The following is a 26514-nucleotide window of genomic DNA, read 5'->3' as shown; positions in this document are numbered from 1 at the left end:
GGTGCGCTGAGTGATGCTGTGGTTGCGCTGAGTGATGCTGTGGTTGCGCTGAGTGATGCTGTGGTTGCGCTGAGTGATGCTGTGGTTGCGCTGAGTGATGCTGTGGTTGCGCTGAGTGATGCTGTGGTTGCGCTGAGTGATGCTGTGGTTGCGCTGAGTGATGCTGTGGTGGTGCGCTGAGTGATGCTGTGGTGGTGTGCTGAGTGATGCTGTGGTGGTGCGCTGAGTGATGCTGTGGTGGTGCGCTGAGTGATGCTGTGGTGGTGCGCTGAGTGATGCTGTGGTGGTGCTGAGTGATGCTGTGGTGGTGCTGAGTGATGCTGTGGTGGTGCTGAGTGATGCTGAGTGATACTGGGGTGGTGCTGAGTGATGCTGGGGTGGTGCTGAGTGGTGGTGCTGTGGTGGTGCTGAGTGGTGCTGTGGTGGTGCTGAGTGGTGCTGTGGTGGTGCTGAGTGATGCTGTGATGGCGCTGAGTGATGCTGTGGTGATGCTGTGCTGAGTGGTGCTGTGGTTGTGCTGTGGTCGTGCTGTGGTTGTGCTGTGGTGGTGCTGAGTGATGCTGTGGTGAAGCTGTGGTGGTGCTGAGTGATACTGGGGTGGTGCTGAGTGATACTGGGGTGGTGCTGAGTGATGCTGGGGTGGTGCTGAGTGGTGCTGTGGTGGCGCTGAGTGGTGCTGTGGTGGCGCTGAATGATGCTGTGGTGATGCTGTGCTGAGTGGTGCTGTGCTTGTGCTGTGGTTGTGCTGTGGTGGTGCTGTGGTGGTGCTGAGTGATGCTGTGGTGGTGCTGAGTGATGCTGTGGTGGTGCTGAGTGAAGCTGTGGTGGTGCTGAGTGATGCTGTGGTGATGCGGAGTGATGCTGTGGTGGCGCTGAGTGGTGCTGTGATGGTGCTGAGTGATGCTGTGGTGGTGCTGAGTGGTGCTGTGGTGGTGCTGAGTGATAATGTGGTGGTGCTGAGTGATAATGTGGTGGTGCTGAGTGATGCTGGGGTAGCGCTGAGTGATGCTGGGGTAGCGCTGAGTGATGCTGGGGTAGCGCTGAGTGATGCTGGGGTAGCGCTGAGTGATGCTGGGGTAGCGCTGAGTGATGCTGGGGTGGCGCTGAGTGATGCTGTGGTGGTGCTGAGTGATGCTGTGTTGGCGCTGAGTGGTGCTGTGGTTGTGCTGAGTGATGTGGTGGTTCCCCTGAGTGGTGCCCCTGAGTGATGTGGTGGTGTCCCTGAGTGATGTGGTGGTGTCCCTGAGTGATGTGGTGGTGTCCCTGAGTGATGTGGTGGTGTCCCTGAGTGATGTGGTGGTGTCCCTGAGTGATCTGGCGGTGTCCCTGAGTGATGTGGCGGTGTCCCTGAGTGAAGTGGTGGTGTCACATATTTCCAATATTTGCACACACGAAACAACTCTGAAGCAATGTGTAGTAAGTATACTAAAGATGTATGCTATAGCCATGACTCCAAATAAAAAAAAAACACAAAGGGATTAATTTACTCTTGCTGGAGGAGGAAACGCCACAACCCGTTCTTTGCTACACAGAAAATGATCTTGTGAAGTTTAGTGTGCCTTGCAATATATGGGGGGTAAAACATAATAAAATTACAAAGATATTGCAGATTTACTCAGGCTTGTACTTAACATCCAGCACTAATCTTATTTCGTCACATACGTTCACAGCGGGAAAGCAAAACTAAATGAATGTATTTAATAACCGGGCAGAACTATGACGTTATTGGATAGAAACTAAATAATGTAACCAGCTGCAGCGCCTGATGGATCATTTCCCAATCTCATCCAATTAACGAAAGCAATCTTTTGAGTGAAAATGTGCTCATCCGGCCACCGAAGTCAGTTTAGCCTGGCCGGCTTGGCTGCCCTGCGCTACTTCCGGGTCTGGAATTAGGTAGTGCTGACCTGGTCAGGCCAATCAATATCTGTACTGCCAAAAAGATTGCAAACGCAGCAGCACAGAAAACAAGGGTCAGTCATCTTAGGTCAAGATCCTCCTGAGATCTCAGTCAGCCAGCATGGTCGTAGAAAGTGAACTTTGGTAGGGTGAGTAATTGTAGTTGCTGCATTTATATAGCGCTTACTACCGCTGACGAGGCATCGAAGCGTTTTACCACAAGCAGCACCGGAACCCAGCTCCGGAACCCAATGCAGGAATCACAACATTCCGGGAAACCCTGTTTGTCTCTGAATTCGGACAATAAAATGCTGGAAAGGTGACCATAAAATGCTGGAGCGGTGACAGCAGGGGGTGGGAGGGGGGGGGGCTCTTCTATTCTCACTAGAACTTCAAGTGAGTTGGGTCCCACAACCTGCCCTACAACAGATGTGCCTAATCAGGGTGCTGAGTTTCTCCGTGATCCGAGGGCTCAGATGTCAGAAAGCCAAGCTGACCGTGCCCTAGTTACACATCTAGCTCCTCTGAGAAGCGCTGGGCTGTGTGCCGTAAAAACGTCCTCTCAGTACACACATCACGATATGCCCAAGGAGGGGTGAGGGGGGCACCTCAAGCAGGCACTGTAAAACACGAGAGGGCTGCTGGAGGTGCATGGAGCGAAGAGGAGGGTGGGAAGGGAGGCGGGGAGGTAAGAAGGAAGGTGCGAGGCAAGAATTGAAATACCGCGAAACCAGGCGCCTTAAGTGAGTGACAAAATTCTTTCAAACGGAGCGCCATAATTAGCAGAGGACTGCTAATGCACGTTTAATCTAAGCCAGCAATTATATTTGGAGCTGAAGGCAAATGCAGGCTTACGTTGAAATAGTGGCGGTGGTATGGTAAGGACCTTCAAGTTACTTAATGTTTGCGGAGCGCAAACCGTGATTAATGGAGTAACATGAATAGTGAGGAATGAGGCAATGCACTCACGGATAACGTGAAGACTGGCTTGAATAATTCAAGTGCAAGCCCAAATGCAGGCTTACATAAAAATAGTGGCGCGTGGTATGCTAAGAACATAGTGTTTGAAGGAGCGCTAACTGCGATAAATGGAGTACCACGTATCAGCACAGGCGAGGATTACGTGATGAAAACAGCTAATGTGAAACCTACACTTATAATAGAAAGGGGCGCAAAGTCCGATAGAAAACTAACAAGAAGGGAAGAATACAGGAAGAGTAAGGGTGACGAGTCGCACGGGGAGGAGAGACGCCGTATACAGAGACAAAGTGAAAGCACGGCAGGCCGACCGTGAATCTGAGAGTACGGCCGGCCGGCCGTGAATAATTAGGGGATGAGAAATGTGCTGGGAGGAGAAATGCAGAGCGCAATTGTGGGAGGGAGGCTGGGCTGCCTTTGATGTGGTAATGCGAGGCAGGAAGGCAGGCGGCTGGTGGCATTGTGCACGCGCTTTTTAGGGCTTGCGCTTGCGCAATGACCTAAAAAGCGCACATGCACTGCATGGAATCGCTAGTGGTTAAACTCTGGATAAGCCACTATAGAGCTTCGCCAGCTATGCGCATGCGCATCAGCAGGCGAGCCCTAAAAATACACAGTACATAATGGAAGGCCCCTGGAAAGAAAGTGCACATGCAGCCACCTCTAGTGTGCAATGTTTACCTGGCAAAATACTGAGCACCAACTGAGGAGGGAGCATGCCCCAACACACACTCTTCTTTATAATACCCAGCACCCAAAGTACACACTAAAGCCCACTACCTGGCACCATTGGTTTTGGAGTGCAAAATACCCATTGCCGGAATATAAACAATAGTGCCCTGTGGTATACTCTACTTTTTGGTACTGGCACATAGCGATTTTACTTTAAGAACACAATCCACAAAAGATAAGGTGGGAAATGAATAAGTACATTGCTACTAATGATACTGCAAAGATGCCGGAATTTGTCTTCACTCTTCCTCTCGCTGCCTACCCAAAATTACCAAACGTCCTCCTACCCTGCAAAGACATCATCGGGAAACGGCTATTAGCAACAGTTTGCCTCCAACAGACATTGGCGACGAAAACGAGCTGTTCCCATAATTGATGCATTTAAACCATGCCCTGCCAATCTTGGTCCTTCCACTAGAAAAGAGCAGCTGGAGTGACGCTCTTCGAATATCCTAAAATTATCGAAGCCGCAGACCTACCCCTCTCCCCAAATTGCCCATGTGGTGGTGGCCGGCCCACGTACACACAATTCCTGCAGGAGGAACATTTTATTATTATAAAACATCTATGTTGCTAAAACAGCGCAGACAAAGGTTTGCTCTAAAGGAGTTACTTGAAGAAATAGAAAGAAAAATGGTTGATATGTGGCGGTAATTTGTTCAATGGTTTGAGAAAAACATTTACATTTGTCAGGTCGCTGCCAGTAGGAAGGAGAGGAAGGGGGCCTTGCTTAAGTCCTGCCCCTGATACCTCAAGTTATTAAATTTAAGGAAGAGATATTCCAGAGTAGGTAGCAAAATACAAACAAGAATGGATTAGACTCTGGGTTATTCAAGAGGAAATGCAGTGAAAATAAAGAGTGAAATCACACCGCAGCCTCACCTTGCCATGCCTGCTAATTCGATGGGTTGACAGCGAGGCCTCAATGCGCGTGCCTCACATTTTAGCACAAGCCACTCTCTGTGGCTCGGTGCCTGTGCGCCCTTCTCCTGACTGCCTCACGAGCCTGCAGGGCAAACCCATGGCCGCAGGGTCAACAATGCACTGGAGAACAGAGCTGTGTTCTACCCCACCTTGCGTGGGCTGCAGCCGCTCGGAATTAATTCTCACACATCACACTGCACCGCATGCGCTACAGAACACGAGCGCGCTAACTGGGATCCGGGAGGCAAGGTTACGATTACGGCTAATCGCAATCACTGTAAACACACATAGTTTATCAGCATTTAGAAAAGCAAACACGAATGCACGGTCAAATCTAGGGATGCACTGTAACTTCAACCTACTGTACAGAAAAGACAATCTGGTAAAACAAATAGCTAAGCAGTGCTTTCATCTCTTTGCTGCAAGCGATGCACTTTAACCTCCCACTCGCCTACTGCAGGGGCATCATTCCCAAATCTAGCGTCTCAAGGAGGGAGGGCGGCTGAGAGAGCGCGCCTTCAGGTAAAATGCACAGCAGTCCCCAATTACTGCTCCAAACAAAACAGCAGGCGGAAGCACTAAGCACATTGCAGCAGACATTTCACGTTTCCCTTGCAGTTCCCACTGGCACATTTCACACTGTGCATGGACGGAAACTGTCTCAGCTGTTTCCATGAAGCAAAATATATATTCATCTGCAGCGGCGCTGCATGCATAAGTTATTAGGTGTTAAACTTGCTGACGATGAGGGTTGTTTTAACGGTGCGGAGCATGGTTTGTTGCGGGGAGGGGGCTCAGTGGCTCCTTATTCAGTATGCATGCCACCCTTCCCCTTTAAGAAACCCTGACAGACAAGTCCATTGCGCTGAAAAGACGGACTGCCATTGAAACAGTAAATGGAATGGTAAAGTTGTTCCCTTTGCCGATGGGATTCTGAAGTATGCTGCAAATCAGTTTACTTGTTTTAATGCACTTTTGCGTGATTCAGAAGTTTTCAAAAGTGTAATGTGGCAAAAAGGTGCAGTCAGTCACTTGAGCCCGCGCTGCCGCCAGTGTTGGTGTTTAGAAGATGTGCCGCCCTGCCTACAAAAAAGTTAGAATGATGAGAAAATAGAGTTGTTTGAGCCGGGCATCCACCATTGTTTAAAATTAATGGGGGGGTGCCGCGCTATTTAAAACAAGTGTGAGGGAGCCTGACGCGGCCTTGCGGCCGCTAAAGAGCACGCAAATGCACTTGTGCTTTTGATGGCATCCACCTTGCAGAGGCAGCGCGAGAGACATATGTTGTCAATTACCGCGCGCGCCGCTGCTCCCTCCCGCAAGGTGGATGCCGCCACAAGCACAAGTGTGTGCTTGAAAATGAGCAGAGCGAAAGCTAAAGGCCCTCCTATGCAGTGTATGCTCGCTGCTTAGGTAAGACCTACAAAGGTGAATAAGCTCACGGTAGTAGCGCAGGAGCTGGCGTCCCGCATTGAAGATGCCGAAGGTTTGTCCTGACGCAATAATTTACAATTTATCGGCTTAACCAAGGGATGTGAGGGCTCATCCATGGACTGCTTCCTTGAGCAATGGCTACGGGCCCTCCTGCCGAAACACTCCTTATCCTCCTGTTTTGTGGCGGAGAGAACTCACAGGGCGCTGACCAAGAAGCCCCCTCCGGGGCAGTGCCTAAGGCCGGTGATTGCCAGGCTGTTGAACTACGCAGACCGAGATTCCATCCTCCAATAAGGAGGAAACCACAGAGAGCAGCTGATCTTCGAGTCCCAGCCCATTATGATCTTCCCGGACTACACTAGACTGGTGCAGCAACAGTGCCAGCCATTCACAGCTGCAAGCGTAGGCTCTGATAACTCAATGTTCAATATATGCTGCTGTACCCCTCCCGGATGAGAGTCACATATAATTCTAAATCCCTGTTCTTTAATTCGCCGGAGGCGGTCTTCACCTGGGCGGATGAGACAATACATCTAAAACCACATACCCTCCCACTAATTGGTACTTGCTAATCCGAATTGTCTTTGTTTTGTATGCTTTGGGCCCCACCCACCAAGTGCCTTGGAAACTCAATAAAATGTGTTGTGAAAAAAACATAACTCTAGAAATAATAATAATAATAATCCACATTTGTAATGCGCACAATCACCCGTAAGGGTCTCTAGGCGCTGGGGGCCGTCGGGAAGATTAAGCAAGCTATTGCCCAGAGTCACATGGTGCTGGGCTAATCTGCTGCCGGAGCCGGGGATCGAACCGTGATCCCCAGATTCCGGAGTCAGTCGCCCTGGCTGCTGCGCCACACCTCTTCCAGAAAATGCAACTATTAAGGTAACTTTTGTCGAACAAATCCTGAGCGCACTTCTCTAAATAGCTATGGAAGATTTAAGTGGAAAAATTAAAAACTTTAATGTCCTTTTAGAGTGTCAACATTCAGGATGCTGCAGTAAAAACACAAAATGGAAACGGTATTCAACGTTTTTGCACCTGATGAGCTTCTGACATGCCCCCCTGTGCTACTTGCCTCCAGTTTCCCTTTAGTTTCTCTGCTCAGAGCCCATGAGATGCCTTTAGTTTTTGTTGAATATTGCTTTAGTAAACTAAAAAAAACTACTTGTAAAAAAATATCGCAACCCTGGTACAACGAAAAACTCAGACAATCAAGACAGGAATGTCGGAAACAAGAACAAAAAGCAAGAGTTTTGTGATACTCTGGCGTTTTTTTTTCAGGAGAAAGTAGCAAATATCTTTGATAAATGTACTACACATAGAGCAGGTAATCATCAGGAGGAATAGGTTCCAACTGGACCGCTGGATGTTAATGTTAATGTTAATATTTATTTATTAAGCGCTCGTACGCCCCAGGGCTTCATGGCGCTATAGGAAGGAACTCGACACAGCAGTTAAAGGTAGAGATGGAACAACTCAGCAATAAGCCTGGGAGAAAAGCCAGGTTTTGAGAGAGTGTCTAAAACTCAGTGTGTTACCGCTCAGTTTCAATTGAAGAGGAAGAGAGTTCCAGAAGGTGGCTGCAAGGTGATCAAAGCAGCAACCGCCTAGACGCTTCCTCTTGTAAGATGGGACACTCAAGAGGGATTTGTGAGCGGAGCGAAGATTGAGAGAAGGATCATATCTGATGAACAGATCTCTGACAAACTTAGGGCCAGAGTCATGTAGGGACTTAAATAAAATGCACCCTGTTTTGAAAGCAATTCGCTGCTCAACAGGCAGCCAATGTAGCTGTTTCAGCCCTGATCTGATAGACTGCCTTCTAGAAAGGTTCAGAATAAGTCTCGCAGCCTGGTTTTGGACCAGCTGGAGGCGTTTTCGCTCTCCAATTTGGAGCCCGAGATAGAGGCTGTTAGAAAAATCTAGTCGCGACAGGACCAAGGCAATGATGATCTGGGTAAGGGCATCCGAAGAAAAGAAACAAGCAATTTTCTTGATTTTCTTTAGTTGAAAAAAACTGGATGACACCACCGCGCCTACCTGTTTTTTCAGGGACAGATCCTCACTAATAAGTACTCCCAGACTTTTAACTGAAGATGACTTGGAGGGTGGCGCCCCCATGCTGGATGGCCAGAAGCCTGGGTTCCAGCTAAGTACACTCTGCCCAGGCAAGACCAGTTCAGTCTTGCCAGGGTTAAGTTTCAAATTATTGCAACTCATCCAACCCTGGATGTGAGACATGGTATTTTGAAATACCTCCACTGAGTCCTTGGTGTTCAAAGGGAAGATGAGTTGCAAATCATCAGCATAATTGAAGATGGTAACTTTCGCTTTTCTTAAGGAGTGCAATTGGGGGCGTAGGTATAAGTTAAAAAGTAAAGGTGATAATGATGAGCCCTGGGGTACTCCACAAGTGGTGGAAATAGTGGGGGCTGTAAAAGAGCCCAATCTTACAGCTTGAGTGCGACCAGAGATGAATGAACGTCAGTCTCTCCTGTTTTAAGGTGCCATCAGAAGAACAACTTATAAAATCTATCGGGCTCATTAAATCGGGCGCGCCACAAGACATGTGTCCCCCTAACATTATGCATATGATCCCTACTCAAATTGCACAAAGTCTTGGGCAAATCTTTGAGAACATGTTTGCAAACGGGTATTTTCCCTGTCTGGAAACAAGCCTCAATTCTCCCTTTATTAAAAAAAGACAACTTGGAACGCCCATGACCCAAATAATTATCAGCCAATATCCAGACTCTTTCTCAGCCAAGTTGGTAGAAAAAATAATGAATTAACAACTATTGGAATATTTAGAGGAACATCTCTGACTGAATGATACCTAACACGGTTTTAGAAAGCATTGCAGCACAGAATCAGCTCTGGTGATAGCCACAGAAGAAATACGAGAAATTCTGGATTGGGAACAGCTGCATTGATCCTTTTTAGATCTTTCTGCAGCTTTCGATACGGTCAGCCACGAGATCTTGGCTGACCGTGGGCTTGGGATAGAAGGTATTGCCTTCAACCTCCTGCAATATTTTCTGGCAAATAGACAAAATAATGTGAAGCTGGGACAGTTTACCTCCAAAGCTTTTTCTTTGCCCCGTGGAGTCCCCCAGTGCTCAGCACTGAGCCCAACTTTATTTAATCTTTATGTTACGCCATTGGCTGCCATCATAAAACTAGCGGGCTTCTCCCTGGTCTCATATGCTGTTGATACCCAAATTGTGGTATCATTGACCAATGCAGAAACCCTTCTGGGGGTGGACTAAAGCACTTGTATGAGTCAGGTGAGCCTCTGGATGGATTATAACTGTCTCAAACTGAATGCCAATAAAACGGAGGTCATAATTTTTAGTAAGAACCCTTCCCTCTGGAAACCAGACTGGTGGCCTCCTGAGATGGACTTTCTACCCGAACCTTCAAATAAAGTCAGACATTTAGGATTTGTGATAGATAAGGAACTAAAGATTAGGGACCATGTAAATAAAATAACCTCGGCGGCCTTTTGATCCCTAAGGTTAATATAAAAAATACAAAACGTTTTGCCCCCTGAACTACTCAAAACGGTAACTATGACACTAATTCTAATGAGGGTTGATTACTGCAATAGTATGTACCTTACGCTTGCAGTAGGACTCGTTAAGTGGCTTCAGGTATTGCAAAACACAGCAGCCTCCTTCCTTGGCAAGATTCCGAAGCATGAGTCAGCAAGAGGAGCAATTAGGAAGCTACATTGGCAGCCAGTCAAACAAAGATGCAGTTTCAAGGCTCTCTGCTTGGCCTATAAATCTCTGCATGGACTTGGGCCAGACCATTAAGAAAATAAACTAAAATGGTATGTTCCAGCAAGGACGCTCCGATCAGTCCATGCAAGGAACCTGATCATGCCCCCTTTTAGAAAAGCTACTTGGGGTGGAAAAAGCTTTTTTATGGCCACTGTTACACTTTGGAGCAATCTCCCATTAGCATTAAAAACTGCTCCTTCCTTGCTCTCCTTTAGAAAAGCCTTAAAAACCTGGCTTTTCAATCAGGAGTAGAAGTCATTTTCGCTGCATTTCTGCCTTATTCCAACCAAATTACCTTCTTAGCCGAATCAGATTTTCGATAGTGCCAAGACACCCCAGGGCATATTACATTAAATTACATTAGCAGTTTCCACCTCTTCGTGAATGATATTCTGTGGGCCTTGTAGATTTACTTAACGAAGGTCCCAGAGTAATGGTTCTGATCTGTTTGTGAGAACACCTGTTACAGCCTCTCGCTCCTTCCTTCATGTCCATGTTTGGCACCACTACTACCTCTTGCTGTTTTCACTTTCATGTTTTTTCTCTTGTCTGGGATTTTTCGCTGCCACTACTCCAAGTAAGAGTCTTAGGAGAGAGGCCTCTGTTGTCTGACAAACAGTTGTTACTGTTGTTTTATGCAAGATGGCCTACTTTCCTTCCTTTATGACCACTTCTGCTAAGGCAGTTACAGCTTCCATGGCTTTCTTCTTGTGAGAAAGTGGATTATTAGTTGAAGTGGATGGGAGTCCTCTTCAAGTTACAATGGCAGTATTCCTTACTAGGTCCAGTTAGGTCTCAGTTTAAACCTGATCTCATCCCATGGTGGGTGTAGCACAAAGCAGACAGGCTTAACTTGGGAGAAAAGTGTAAAGCATTTATCAGTATAAAGAATGTTAAAAAGTAGAACACACAGCATAATTAAAAATCAAGTGAATGAATAGAAATAGACCTTAATTTAATGAGCAAATAGACACCAAAACAATACAAATCAGATGTAGGGAACGGGAGATATTTTTCTAACTTTTTATGTTTCCCCAGAAAAAATAAAACACCAATGCGGGCACCTTGTCACGCTTTACCAGGCCAAAGTCAAAAGTTAAGGCTTAGCGCAGTGGAGTTCGGGTCAGATACAAGGACCAGGTTCGGTCTGTGGAAAGTTATACCTTCTAATTAGAAACTATTTTTTTTATAGTCGAAAATCCTCAGGTGGGTAAGGTAGCAGGATGTGGTCAAGATAGGTTCCAGGAGGCTGGATAGCCCCTGTGAATCCGTTGACTTTTGTCAGATAAGTTGTGGGAGAAATGCTAATTTTGCACCCTGCAAAGGTCCCTTGCCGGCCTGATAATGATAGTCTTTTCCTGTTGAAGATTTCTATCTTCGGACTTGGAAACCTTTTTTAGAAGTCCAACTTCTCTCATTGGGAAAAACCAGCAAGTTGAAACTGACTGGTGATGCAATGTCGGTGATGGCATCAGTCAGGTAGTAGCCTATGGTTCTTTTTAAAAAAAAGTTAAGTGTCTAGCTTTACAGTTCTTGTTGGGGAGAGAGTCCAATCTTCCCCACTCAATGGTCCAGAACCTTTTGGGCACCACTTGGGGGTTAGGACAAATCCATCAAAAAATTTTATTTCTGAACAAACAATTGAAAGGAGGCACCGCACGTAGAAAAAATCATTTTAGACTGCAGGTTTTTGGAATTGCAGAAAATGGATTCATTATCAATATACAGGTTTATCCTAAAGAAACATTTCACAGATTTAACAATTGTTCATTTCATGCCCATATTATTCTGTGAACATAACACACAAAAATACATAATAATAATAGTATCATTTAAGTTGTCTTAATTATATAACACAAAATGCCAGCCAACACATGTTTTGCAACTCCTGTCGCTTTCTCAATTCTTCAGATGAATCAAAAAGAATACAGTCAAATAAGTCTTCATTTATATTTCCCTTTATAATATAAAAAACTTAATCCCCACCGTCAAAGAATACTATTAACATATTCCTTTTAATTGGCCTTGTGAGCCTCTTATAATTATTAAAGAATACATGAGTGAAACTTGCAAAAACAATCAACTTAGTTGGAGCCCATAATAAGGTATCCATCTTACGTTAAACAGTATTGGCGTTTCCGCAAAGCAAGAAGCCGATACGGACTGAGGCTGCATTCTAGCAGCTGTGTTCTCTCTGATTGACTGACCTTCCCTTTCTTTAAAAGACAATGACAGTAAATTCACCAAATGATTGCCTCTCCTACCTTTCCCTACCGCCTTCCAGACTGCCAGTGACAGGAGGCGCAAGGGGTACTATGCAGAGTAGGACATCTTACCTTTCCCTTCACAGTAATTAAGTATCCATCCAAGGAAAGCTCTCTATGTTGGCAGAAGTTGGTCAATAAGGGGACTTCCTGTTATATCTGAGGTGACTTGTTAACATATATGTCGGTCTCAGTGTAATCAAGGGTACTTGGTCACAAAAATTCTTTAGGGAGAGGCCTTTGGCAAAGCTAGTATGCAGCCTATTAATTCTGATAAACCAATGTTAAGCAACATATTGTTACTCATGAACACAAACTGCTTGTTCAGAGTGCTGGATGTATTAGTAATTTTAAACCCTTACCATGGCTAATTAATTGCTCAATAGCTACAGGTTGCTTTCCACAACAGTTTTACTAAATATATATATGTAGCTGAAGGCTAAAGTTGCTAGCAATTGTCTTGTGCAGGAGTCCTTGCATATGAGCTGCTTTGTATGTATCAGGCTTTTGTTGTACCAAAGTGATTCCACACCATGTGTCTGTCTTAAATTGAATAGAATCTTCACATTTTGTTGTTTTTTGTTATTTAATTTCCTGGTTTTCCAGCAAAGAAAGAAAACCTTACCCCGCCATTAACAAGAAAATAAGTTAAAAACCATGAAACACACATTCAGGTGCCCTGACTAGGGTATCTTCAGCATAGCCAGCAGCTATATCCGACCATTAATTAATTGTATTAACATATTGCTTCAGTAGCACACATGTACATGTGCCAGTTTGTAGGTATTTGGGGGATGGGTCTGACCCATCACTACTTAAGTATCTCTGTGGACTCCTGCAGAATACCACCCTTCACATTTAGGTTATGGCAAAACTAGCACTTCGAATAAACTTAAGCTGGTGGATATAACACTAGTTATCATTTTCCTTTGCTCCCGTGCCAGTCACTTTATTGATTCAATATATATAAGACCTTAGTGGTTCCTTATCGTTAAGTTTGTTCATTGCTGTTATATTGCATACAAAATGCACTGTACATTGCTGCTTATTACGTACACAAAACAGAGTTTGACCCCAACTGTTCTTGTTTCATATCAGGTTCACTTTGGGCATGGTTTTTGGAATAATTGCTATGTTTGGCTCAATTATTCTACTTGGGAAGACATTGATGCAGACTCTCACACAAATGATGACAGAAATCCCAGTTGACCAGAATGACCGTTTGCTTCAAGTAGTGGTAAGTAGGTACCTTCTTTTTTCCACATTGGGAAAAGTTCAACATAGCATAAAGGTATGATGCATGTATTTCACACTTAAATGATACAGACAGGCAACCATTTAAGTTAGGAACCATAAAAGAAGCAGTGTCACCTTTTTTCTAGCTTCTTCTTGGGCAGAACTAATCATATTAAAATTATTAAACTGTAGATGTTTTCTGCTTGTGGAGAATATAAAAGTGACCATTTCTTTTTTTTTTTTTTAAACAAATTTTATTGATTTTATATTTTGAATGATGAGCATGGCCCATGAGGCCGACATATAGTAAATAAACAAAAGAGAAAGGGAAAAATAAGAAAAACAATGTCTGTAAGTTCATTCCTGCCCCTCCCTCCATCCACATTCCATCCATAAGACACAACATAAGTCTAAGAATTAGATCACTTTTCCCTTATGTTAGAACTTCATCATAAATCAATTGATGCAGGGAAGCAGACAGGTTCTAATTCGATGCCCCGATAATCTGCCCATTCCTGACATATTTTAGGGTGCTCCTGTGGGCTGCCTCGAGCTTTGTAGACCGCCACCTCCAAGCCCATACAGTGGTCCATCCCTTTCTTCCACACCGCCAGAGATGGAGGGTCTGCAACCTTCCACCCACGTGCAATATCACATTTTGCCAAATTCAGACCTTGAAATAACAGCAATAGTGTGTTTCTGTTACTGTCCAGTGTGTCAGTGATATGTAGAAGAGCACGTTTGGGTCCATCAGGATAGTCCATGACAGAACCCCGCCCAAACAGGTTGTCACTTTGCAATAGAAATGTACCAACACAGTACAGCCCCACACCATATTTAAAAAGTCCCGTCCCCAGTGCTACATCTCCGATCATTTGGGAAAGCGATTACCCCCATCCGCCCTGACATGTTAAGTATGCCTTATGGAGATATTTGAACTAAATCAATCGTAGTCTGGTGAAAGAGGCCGCCCCTTGAGGTGCTCCTAATGCCTCACTCCAATCCTCATTTGGCAAAGCTCTCACAACAGCCTCCCATGCTCCTAGGAGAGTGCTAAAGGCAGCAGGATGATTAGAAATAAGCGCCTAGTAGAGCTTCACAATCTTGCGATCTCCCAGGCCCCCATAATAAGTCTGCCCTCTAATGGATTCAATTCTGGGAGGTCGGGCAGAACTGCAATATAAGGAGTCAACGCATGGTAAAGCTGAAGGTTTCGATGGAACTGTCTGCGATATAACTGATATTCTACTTGTAGGGTTTGAAAAGACTTTACGACTGTGCTATCCATGACATTACCCAGAGGAGAGATTCCTATCGGGTTCCATTTCCGGAATCCTTCCAGCGCAGCCACCTGCAGAAAGATGCCAAAGCGGGGTACACTACTTGAGTCTGCCCCCAGTGTCCAATTTGGCGGAGAGAAGATCTTCAGTGATGCAGGACCACTCTGGTTGCCGGGGGGGGGGGGGGGGAAATCACTACCACCACAAATATGTGCTTGATTTGCAGGATACTAGGCCCGAGGTGTCTGGGGCAGTAAGTATAAAGAGGACATCATCAGCATAAAAGACTCTTCTATCGAAGAGCCCTGTCCCCACTCAAAGCCTTGCCCCTCAACATCCTTCCTCACCCACATGGCCAGAGGCTCTGTGGCTAGAGTGAACAGCAGGGGAGACGGTGCAGCCCTGCCACGTCTCCTGCTGTATTTGAAATACGTCTGTGCAGGCACTGGCCACCCACACTGTGGTCATCAAATCAGTGCATGACAGTTTAAGATAAAGAAACCGAGGGCCAAAGTTAAGGTGCTGTAGGAGGATGAATATGTATTCCCAGCTCACGGAGTCAAATTCTTTGTCGATATCAGCTTAAAGAATTGCTGCTGGTCCCTCCAACTGGTCAACTAATGCCAGCACGTTCTATAATAGTTGAATGTTACGTCGAATAGCATGGCGAAGAATAAAGACCCCCTGGTACGGATGTAGCAGGTCAGGGATCAAGCAAATCAGTCTATTCATCAGTGCCTTAGCAAGAACATTTACCTCCAGATTTAAAAAAGAAATCAGGCGATGGGTGGAGTGTTCATCGCCCGGGCTTAGGAAAACTACAATCTCCACGTGTCGCCAATCCGATAGGAATACAGAGCACCTCACCGCAGACAGGATCACCCCTGATATGTTCTTGGGGTCTAGGCATGTAGGCTTTAATGAATTTGCAAGGAAAGCCATTGGGCCTCGGGCGTTTCCAGGACACAATCCTGCTAGTGCTCCCACACCAAAAGTGATCATTTCTGATGGATATTTGTAACTGCAGATTACTCACCTTAAAAATATTCCCCCAGGCACCTGGCTGAATCTGGTCACTCTTGATAGCAGTGCTCATGTGCACCACTAGGTGGAGCCATGTGGCTTTGCATTGACTTCATTCTGCACTGGGAGTGATGTAGTGGAGCTGCATATAAGTGTCAATGTTTTATTTCTTTCTTTTCACTCCTCAGAGTGCAAATCCAGAGCTTCTCTCCCTCTTTCGTTGGCATCGACAATTGTTCAAATCTAAATCCAGTGTGTAAGCGAATGCTGTCCCCACCTGAAACTACACTGGTTAAAAAATGCTCTGACTATAGAAAACACATATCTGTAACAGACTGGCATGAAGTGTGTGTTTAGGCTCGGGGCACGACTCCAAATCGGGCAAAGAGTATGTATGGAAGGTGATCCGGGGGCTTGTGAAGGGAAGCTGTAAATTGACGAACATAGGAAGAAGTCGCGGACCTCGCGTATCTTCCACTCCTTCTCCAAGTCAAGGGTGTGTCCCCACTCCTGCATCCAACTCAATCTCGAGACCGGTCTTGTTCGTGGTTAGTCACCACTAAGTTGCAGTCTAAATTGAAGGCAAAGTGGGTCCTGACCCCATCCTGCACTTTTCCATCTAAATAGTTGTCACAAGAGCATCAAGGTGCCAGTCGATCCCACACCCAATCCCTGATTGAGTAACCATTTCCACAATTGATCCAGATGCACCCCAAGTTCCCTGGGCAATTGGGGACCCCTAAGCAGATTGAGGCCTTTAAAGAAGCCATGTGTCATATTTTTTTGCACTCTCAGCTCCATCTGGTAGGCCTTCGGGCTCTAAGGATCTAGAGGGGCCTTCAGTCAGGTTACTGCTGACAGATACGTCCTCCATGCATTCTGAGCTCTTAGAACCCTTTATTGGTTCTGCACCATCTCCAGTTGCCAGTTCCATTCCGACTCCAAGAGCTTTGCTTGTGTCTCTTTCATTGAGGCCAGGCCCAACGTTTCTTGCACCGAAGTGGGATTCGGTCCAACTCCAGCGTGCAACCCAGAACCAAATGCATCTTGACCCCGACCTTGGTATCGCTCCAACTACACTCCAGCGCACTAAATTCCAATGCAGCCTGATTCAGACAATATACTCGGAAATGTGGAGCCATCTTCAGAGACTGTGCCATCTACCCTATTTTCGTACATAGCGTCCTACTCCTGAGAATTTGGAGTAAAAGCTGCCACCAGCAAGGTAAATTCTAATTCATTCCACATGACTCTCCTGCCCAGACAGGATTTTAAAACATGTTAGAAAACAAGTGTTTTCACTATTACTTTACACAGATAAGCACAAATGCTTTACACATTGTCTTTTATGTTAACCCTGACTGCTCTGTGTGTACCCGACTTACCCGGACTAGATTTGCAGTCCCTACTTGGACAGGGTCCTTACCTCTGCCAAATTTAGACCCAATTTCTAACTTGGCCCTACACCTGTGAAGGCAGAGAGACTCCAGAGCTCCATGGGTTGGATCTTTTTTACTGCAGTATCTCTTTGCCATGCTTAGAAACCTGGAGGTCCTGCAGCCTGCTAGAAGATGATACTGGAAGAAGCCTTCTTGAACCACCTTGAAGGAAAGAGCCCACTGACTTCAGATAGAGGTACTGGAGATAACCCTCAGTAGATTAAAGGCTTTCTGGAAGTAGAGGACCTTGAGAAACTGTGTTGTAGGAACTTAACATTGGCCCCCCTGTAGCCCAGGAAAGGATCTGCACTACTAGATTGAATAGGCATGCCTTTTGTCTCTCATCAACCCCCATGGACTCAAGGTTGTCCTTCAATGCACACTGAGAAATAAGTTATCTGTTTCTAAAATCTGTGCTTGGTTGTGGATTTATGATCTTTCCTGACCAGTTTAGGGTGAGCCACATGAGGGGCTGGGAAAAGGTTAACGCCATTGTGAGTGGCAGATTAGAAGGAACACCTGTGATGGCTTGGCACTAAGAAAATCGTAACCCATATCAATCCCCTCCAAAATCATCACTATGAACCTGGGTAGGCTCCTTATTTATTTGGATGGTGGGCTTGAGTTTAGACCTGAGGAAGATCCGAAGTCTTAAATTCCCTCCCACACAAGAGGTTGCAGAGTGCACACTCTCCATCCCTTTACTTGCATGGCCCCTCTCTCTGAAGTTGAAGGCGCACATGCACATATACTAGAAGCTGGAGGCCGTTTTGGAATTGCCGAGGTGGTGGCAGAATCGGCACCGCCACTCTCCAAGTTCCCTGCACACGCATGGACACAAGCTGGAGCAACATACCCTGCCCCCAGTCAGAAGACCACAGCAGAGAAACCGGAGATCGCCTATGTATTGAGGTACAGTCCATAGAAAAGAGTATTTAAGGTAGTTAAAACCGCTAAGTGGTAACAATTATCCAACAAGCCAGTGGGGTAGATAGGATTACTATCTGAAAACATTCTTACAGTGTTAGCATTGTTGTTAGTCTTTCAGCTGTGATGAAGTCCTGGTACAACTTATTGTATTTTGTACTGATCTTGCAACAAAGCATCAATGTATGGAAAAGCCGGAGAGCAGCCTGAAATTAGTTCTGGAACACTCCTGCATCAGTGACCACCCATTCATAATTGTGTGCATTGTTTTCTCTCTACATTTCACGTGTAATATTTAATTTTATACAGTGATTATTGTACTTTTAATTTTTATATAAAAACACTGACTAGCCAATGATGTATTGGGATTACGCACTTGATGGTTAAATCCTTTTGTTATTTATGGTTCTCACTGAGAGCCGTTAGTATGTATCAGTAGAGTTGCTGATAATTTCATGCTGTGATTAGGCAACGGTGAGTTACAGAACTTATAACTCACTATTGCTACGTCACAAAGGAATTCCAATCTGCTCTGACTGGGCCCTTTGAGAGCCTGTCCGAGCTGTGCTGGGATGCAGGGAACACAGCTTCTGAAGAAGAGGAAAAAGAAGGCACAGGAGATGTGAGTGTGGGTGACAGGAGGTTGTGTATTTTGTTTTTTAATTTGGGTCATGGAGGAGAAGCCATTTTATGTATGGCTCCCCCATTACTCCTTTGCCCCTGTGTAGCAGTTGAAGGCAATGAAAGATGATTTGAGGGTAGGCATACATAACATAAAAGTTTTTCTCCTCCGGTTTCTCAGTGACATCACAGATAACTTCGGCTTCTGTCTTGTCTATTTCATGTCCTCAGAACCCCTCAGTGATAAACCTCCCTTTAATTCACTCTTACCCATCTATAATTCTTTATATTATTATCATTTCCACATACTCCCACGACAATCTCTGGCCAGTGGTTTGATAGGCATGCTGCATCAAATATAATTTGCAAAACTTAAATCACAACAAACCCAAAAACCTCCCCACCTCCCCCATCAGTCTCTATAGTCTATTAGAATAATCTGCACCGCGAATCATAGTAATAGTGTGATGCAATGTACAGATGCTTTTAGGACTTCTCATCTATCAGGAGAGCTAGAAAGCCATATTGGCAACCTGTTGTGTGGTGAGGTGTTGTGTGAGGTGGTGCAAGTGGTTGGTTGACATGAATCCTAATGGAAGGGTGGGTTACCCAGTGGCTGATTTGTAGGTAAATCATGCACTTTCTCTCAAGGGGACCATAATCTTGATTCAGCTGTTCGAAAGATTGGAGGCCCTCAGCATTATAGAAGTCTTCCACACATTTTTAGTTTGCGACCTGCCATTTTATGTATTCTATGCTGCTTTATGCTGGGATTCTGGCTTGCTAATTATGGGTGTCAGTGGCTATGGCATAGATGTAAGGCCTCTTGAGGTCTTCACCCTGCCCCATGCCTCTATTGTGGCTCCAATGACCAAGAAGGAGTACCTACTCCATTGCCTGTGCTTCTTGGCCAACTAGGAGACCTTCCAAATGTGAATACCAGTAATATGTGCGTCCATGATGGACCAGTATTTCTCCGAGGTTGGCCAGTGCCTCTCCACTAGGTCCCAGAGTTGTGCAGCTGTGTTATAATGCATTACATGTAGAATCCTCCCTCTCACCACATCATGTAAGAGAAAGGCCTGTTTCTTTGATGTGAGGGCCGCCTTACCTCACCAGACAAAGCTCTCTATGATCTTCTGAAGTTTGTTGATCAAGCCCAGGGGTGGCTGTAGCAATACTGTCTGCATAATATAAAGAATTATATAAGGAATTCTGGACAGGCATGTCATCTTAAGCCCCTCAATTTGACCCAACCAAAACGATCTGCCCATCTGCAATTTTTGCAAATATTTATGGGCTACATTTAATAGATCACTAGAAGTCTGTGCAACGGTTTTATTGGTGGTGAGGCAGACCTTGATCCCCAGATTGTGTGTATGATGCTGTATCCACAGTAAGTGGGAAAACCCTTTCTAAGGCATCTCTAGGATTTGCAATTTCTGAGCATTTTAAACCCAAAAACTTGTCAAATGTTTCCAAATCATGTAATAGTGCTGGAATGGAGCTTGGGAGATTGAATAAACTTTGAGTTTATTTGCTACCCAACATTACCTCTGAGGGAATCTAAGAAGCAATACTTCAGTGGCGAAATGTAGGTTCCGCACCTCTTACCTGTTTCATCAATTTGGGAGTCCTGTGCACTGAGAGCCTGGCTCCAGTGCCTCTGTGTTCCAGGTCCTGAAAGTGTGATGACGAGTGGGCGTGCACAAGGCAAAAGAAGTCCAAGGCAATATTGTAATATATAAAGTCTTTATTTTTAATTGATTTTTTTCAGATAGTAATGACAAACTTCAGCTCAACCAACGTGTTTCGTTCTCCTCGGAGAACTTCATCAGGGCTGAAAATCATATGTAAATGGACAACAAATCAAAATACAAAAAATAATAAAACCGAATACAAAAAAAAAATTATACACCATAAGAAAGAAAGCACAGGACTTCGACAAGAATAGCTTATAAACATGTAAATATACATAAACAAACACCATGCGTGAAGCACTAACAAAGAATTTGGACAAATGATTGAACCAGTAAAAGCACTAACACCTCTTTAAAAAATGACATCTGAATGCATAGGGCCACTCAGTCATAGGGGCCCATTAGGATGTCTGGCGGATCGCCACCGCCATGCGGGCGGTGGCGATCTACCCGACATCCATGCCCGCCCGTCACCCATTTCCCCCCGGCCATATTACTATGGCGGGGGGACCGCGGCGGACGGAAAGACCGTCCGCCGCAAGACGACCGGGGCGGGAAAGGTTTAATATGGTGGCGGTGTCTGATCCATATTAGTATGGATTTTGTGAGATGCCTTGTGGCTGCAATGCAGCCACGGAAAAGCAGACGGTCTTCACTTTGGGGGCCCCCTGCGGGCCCCCATGGTGAAGGCGAGGTGGGGGTGCACATGGGGGGTACCTGTGGTACCCCCCTGCATTTGCATACACAATGCGGCAGGCACCGCGTGGTGCCTGCCGCTTTGTGTATGCAAATGCATTACATGCATTTTTAGCATTGTGGCGGGCGGTGCTGAGAGCACAATGCACAATGTTAAAAATGCAGGATGCGCCCGCCACTGTGGCGGGCGCATCCTAATACCCCCCATGGGACCCCCGCCCTTATGGCGGGCGGTCCCGAAATCCGATAGGATGGCGGGTCATCCTAATGACACCCTTAGTGTTAGTTAAAACCTGTAATTGTAACACAAAGGTTCTAATTATAATTGTAGTGCAAGACCACTCACTTATGTACGCTCTATTATGCATGAGAAAGTGTAAAAGCAAAGTGCAAGAACAAGACCAGAAAAAGGTATCTATTCCATGCCGGTCACTCAAGACCAAGCCATGGGTAGTCACAGTATCACTGAGCCTGAGATATCACCTTTAGCTATGACTTAGCGAAACCTTGATGTCAGCAAGTGGATCGGTTTCCGGAGTAAGCGCTCCAGTGTGAAGTGCTAGGCCCAAATGGGCTAAGCAGTACCCAAAGCCAAGGGTCTGATAAGTGAAAATGCAAATAAGAAAAGGGGGCCTGGTCAGTTAGTAAACGATTGTAGGAATAGTGCTAGGACAAAAAGTAATCCGTCCTTGAATGATAGTACACAGTGACCATGGCCTTACCTTGGGTAAAGCAAAAGAGTCCTCAACAGAGCACGTCTGTAGGTTCCAAATTGATCGCTCCAGTGTATTGCGCCAGAGACAATGGGGAATTTCCAGGGAAAGGTAATGCCCAGAAAGATGAGATTGAAAGGTAGATTAACAAGGGGTCCAGGTCAAGAATTGGTATCTGATTAAAAGTAAAATGGTCAGTCTAATGATTAGTGGGAAACGTAGTGTAAACCATAAGGCAGTAAAAGAGATAGTGTTATATTCCAAATAGGTACCTTATATATGTGCAGGTAACATCACAACCTTCACCTATATTCTTCCCTACATTACATATATGCCGGTTCTTAGGCACTGACCTTTTACCTAGATACGACACTGCATTCAGAACCCAGGTTTTTCCCTGGTTCGATACTCCTACATTATGCATGAAGCTTCTTGGAAGCACAGCTGGACTCACAGCAGGACAAACATCTCCTGTATAATATCTATGTTAAAGTTCAAGCCCAACGTCATCCTTTAGGCCGACACAGTACCACAGCAAGGTAGGACCCCTGGGAAGACCTGTGGGTGTATATACCTCACATCACTGACAGAATATCGACCTAAAGAAATATTGACGCAGGAATATCGAAGGCAAAAATATCGACATCCTATCTACAACATGGTAAGTACAAAAATATCGATGTTAAAAATATCGTAATTAAATATATCATTTTTTTCTGTTACAAATAATGTTTAAAATTAATAAATAATACATATATAATAATAAAACAAATTAAACATATACCTAAAATATATAATATATGCTTAATAATAAGTTTTAATAATTATTTTAATAACGTATAAATTATTTAAAAATATTATAAATTACAAATACAGCTACATACATAAAACAATAACATGAATAAAAAGTAAATAATTATGTTTAATAAAATAAAAAAATTAAATATACTTTCAATATTTAAAAAAATTGTTATATACTACATTATCTAAAATAATACAAAAAATATTAAATAGCTAAATAAATAAAACTACTATTCAAAGTCCCCCAAAAAAATACAGTAATGAAAACGTTGGATAGCGTAGGACTTAACATTACTATTCCCACTCCAGAAAATGCAACAGTAGGGAAAGTGTTGTATAGTGTAGGGGTAAACATTACTATTCCAACTCCAGAGAGTGCAACAGTAGGGAAAGCGTTGGATAGCGTAGGGATAAAAATTACTATTCCCACTCCAGAGAGTGCAACAGTAGGGAAAGCGTTGGATAGCATGGGGTAAAAATTACTATTCCTACTCCAGAGAGTGCAACAGTAGGGAAAGCGTTGGATAGCGTAGAAGTTAAATATAACATACTTATAAATAATTTTTGTATTTAAAATAATTAATAATTTAATTCTTAAATAACTCTACATCATTTACAAATACCCATGAATAATTATTAAAAGCATAATTACAATTGAATAATTAATTAATACATGAACAATAAATACCAATAATATTAATTAATAACAATTAGTTACCAAATAATAAATATTGAACAATAAAATATTTTTCATAACAAAAAACATTAATTATATACAGTTGATTAACAGTTAAAAAATATTAACCAATAAAATTATTTTTATACCAAAAATACTTTCTATGAAACATTAATTATCAAGTATTAAAAAATGATTTCCAATTCATAAAAATTAAATACCAATTAAACATATTAATTGACAATTAAAAAAATTAAATACCAAAGAAAAAAATTAATTACCAATTAAAAAATTAATTACCAATTACAAACATTAATTACCAATTAAAAAAAATTGCCAATTAATTAAAAATAAAATAATTATCAATACCAATTAAAAAAAAACTTTACTTAATTACAATTAAATTACTTGCCACCTAATTCCCCTATAAACCCACAGCCAGAACATAAACGCTAAAATTAATTAAAATGAATTTATAATTTCCAAAAATTAATAACCCGCTCCGGTACTAAAACATAAAATTGACTTCAAAATAACATTATTAATATATAAAAATAGTACACATATAATTTAAAACAAGTAAAATACTTAACAAAAAACATATAACACATACATATTAAATACATAATAAAATACATAACAATAATACAAATATCGATATTAGTAACATCGAGATTAGTAACATCAATGTATTTGATATCGATATTACTAACTTCAATATTACTTACATCGATATACAAATATTCGATATTACTTACCTTCGGGTCGATATTCTATCCAATGATATTCTTGAACTCAATATTCTGTACCTTCGATATTTCCAACTAGATATTTCTTTAGGTTGATATTTAGAAATCGATATTTAGACTGTGCACCATTTACATTGTGTCTTGCTTAGAGAGACAGAGGAGACCGTGACTTCTTGGCTGACACACTGACCTGAGACGCTGAGGTTCCTGCATGCAGACGCTCCAGCTAGCAGTGGTGTAACATCCCCTGCTGGGTATCCAACTCGAGACCAGAACGGGGTCCCATATTCTCAAATTCACAAGTAATTGGGTGGACTAGATCCTAGAGGGATTCTTGGCATAACACCTACACAGATGCTAGGTACATTTAGGTACATCTAGTTAGGAAGACATCGTAGGGGTGCACATTATTATCATGTATTCTGTGTATTTGTATATATTCATGATTACTGCAAGATGGTAGAACTATACCATTCCTTTACATTTGTAGTATTGCTTATCATATATCTCTGCTACTGTCTAATGGTTGTTGCAGCTAATCTATTCTACACTAGAATAACACCTGTTCAATAAATACTTATTGAAACGCCCAGCCTGTTTATTCTGTGTATCGCTGAGACAAACCAAGTGAGCACGAGTAACTGAGCGAAAAGTAGTATATTGTTTCCACGATCCTGGGGGATCAGGGTTGTCATGTTCTGAGGTTGCCAGAAACTATTCTCTCTCAGACAAGAGGAGATTCTAGTGGCACTGTGAGCTAGCCTATGTAATCAGGCTAACATATCCCATGGGGTGCTCGGAACCAGTCTGCCACCAAACCCACGGATTATGTTATCCGAACGCGCAGATTCTGTATAGGAAATATAGGAACTACACAACACCGTGGCCATATATGTGCACTCCTGTGCATCAGTGGAGGTTGGCCAGTATATGACTGAGTCCTTTCCTTCACTTGAAGTTATGGGGAGTGGAGGAGCATACCATGGCTTGGGGTAATATAGGAACTACACGACATGGCGCCGCCAACATTGGTTGGGTACTTATTTAACAGTAGAATTTGAGTAGTTCAGTCGTGCTATTCTCAGAGACCCCTACTCACAAAACACCAGAGACGTCTGGAGTGGGTGGGCACAAACTCTGTCACAGCTGAGTAGGCTAAAAATCATATTTATTAGCTGTTGGTTAATCAAGCTTGAAGGACACAGTGTTCCTAAAATTGTGCATTAAAACCTTACCTTAGTTCGCTTGAACAAACTTCTTCTTTACAAAAATGACTGAGACAGTGGATAACACAGTAGTAGATGTACACCTCTCAGGAGGAGAAGATGCAGACGCAATTCCAATTGCAGATAAATTCAGACATACAGTCACCATGAAACTGTTAGAAAAAGGTTTATCAGCTAGGGGTGGTTTAGTAGCTTTCGTGATTGAGGCACATGAATCGAACAAAACAGAGGTATTTTATTTGTGGGTTACATTCCCAGCACCAAATGCAAGAACAAAGACACAGAAGGAGCCGCCCCAATAGAATATGGTCGGTTCAAGGACATAGAAATTCCACTCAAGTACCAGGAACACTTATACTGGTTTAAAGGAGCCCTACCCCACATAAGAAGAAGAGTAAGATTAGGCCTGGAGGAGAAGGGGCAACATGGCTGATATTAGTGGCCTACACACCACATCCTGACATTGACACAATGACACAGGCAGACTTACTCATACAACACAAGGATTAATTAAAATCTATAGAAACTTGACACAGTTCGTCATGAGGACATTTACTGTCCAACCAAGCAATAGTTGCAATGAATGGAACTCAAACTCAGGGTACAGCAACTAAAATCACACCACAAACATTACACGCAATGATGGGTAAAAAGCCATCGAAACGTGAACAAATGCCATTCTGGGTAGCTCAGAAAACAACAGAACCTGAGGCAGTATTCCCGAATACTACTCCGTATGAAAAACTCAAAATGCTAATAATCTGCTTGCCCATGGGGATAACACCACAAGTAGAGGATTGTACCACTTGGGGTTCTGTCTTTGCTGCCATTTATACCCAAACTCACGGTATTCCTTCGTTAGCAGTGATACCAGATGTATTAAGACAAATACAAAACGAGTACGGAGCAGAGCCTACTCTGAACTTAGGGATGAAGTTACTAGGTAACTATGCCCAGGTATCAGCCATAATACTAGCTAATATTAAAGGGGAAGCAGCTTTATTGGCTATCCTCCAGCGCCTAAAGGAGCTCAGTCCTATAGAACCGGAACACAAACTACCTAAAATAATTTAAACTGCATATGCAGAATTAGGCAGATACAGTTTGGGTGGAAAAGCTTTAAAAGCACAACTGGTGGACAGTCCTGAAAAGAACACTTCAAAGCAGACATCTGCTTCTTCTAAAAAGAAGTGGGATAACAAAAAACAGCAAAACTTTATGGTTTAAATCTTTTATTAATAATTCACAATGAGAGGGACAGGTAGGGCTATTTTTACCAGGGTCCAGCGTACAGGCCCAAAGATTATATGAACAAAGAAAAGTACGCAGTTCCCCAAAGTGGTATACCAAAAGAGTGGAAGAAGAGGGCCAGGTACGCACGTAGAAAAGAAACATAGGAAAGGGG

General features: G+C 43.6%; 1 protein-coding gene across 1 annotated transcript in view; it reads left to right on the top strand.

Annotated features, from left to right (window-relative positions):
• The window catches only part of MBTPS2 (membrane bound transcription factor peptidase, site 2), a 387799-nt gene that overhangs the window by 34387 nt on the left and 326898 nt on the right, over window positions 1–26514 (top strand). The window contains exon 3 of the mRNA XM_078657847.1: window positions 13121–13259. Coding sequence (XP_078513973.1) covers window positions 13121–13259 — 139 coding nt within the window. The remainder of the gene's footprint in view (window positions 1–13120; window positions 13260–26514) is intronic.

The sequence above is a fragment of the Lissotriton helveticus genome, chromosome 8 (assembly GCF_964261635.1).
Source record: "Lissotriton helveticus chromosome 8, aLisHel1.1, whole genome shotgun sequence".
Lineage (NCBI taxonomy): Eukaryota > Metazoa > Chordata > Amphibia > Caudata > Salamandridae > Lissotriton > Lissotriton helveticus.
Note: the sequence above shows the minus strand (reverse complement) of the source record. Positions and strands in the feature narration are given on the sequence as shown.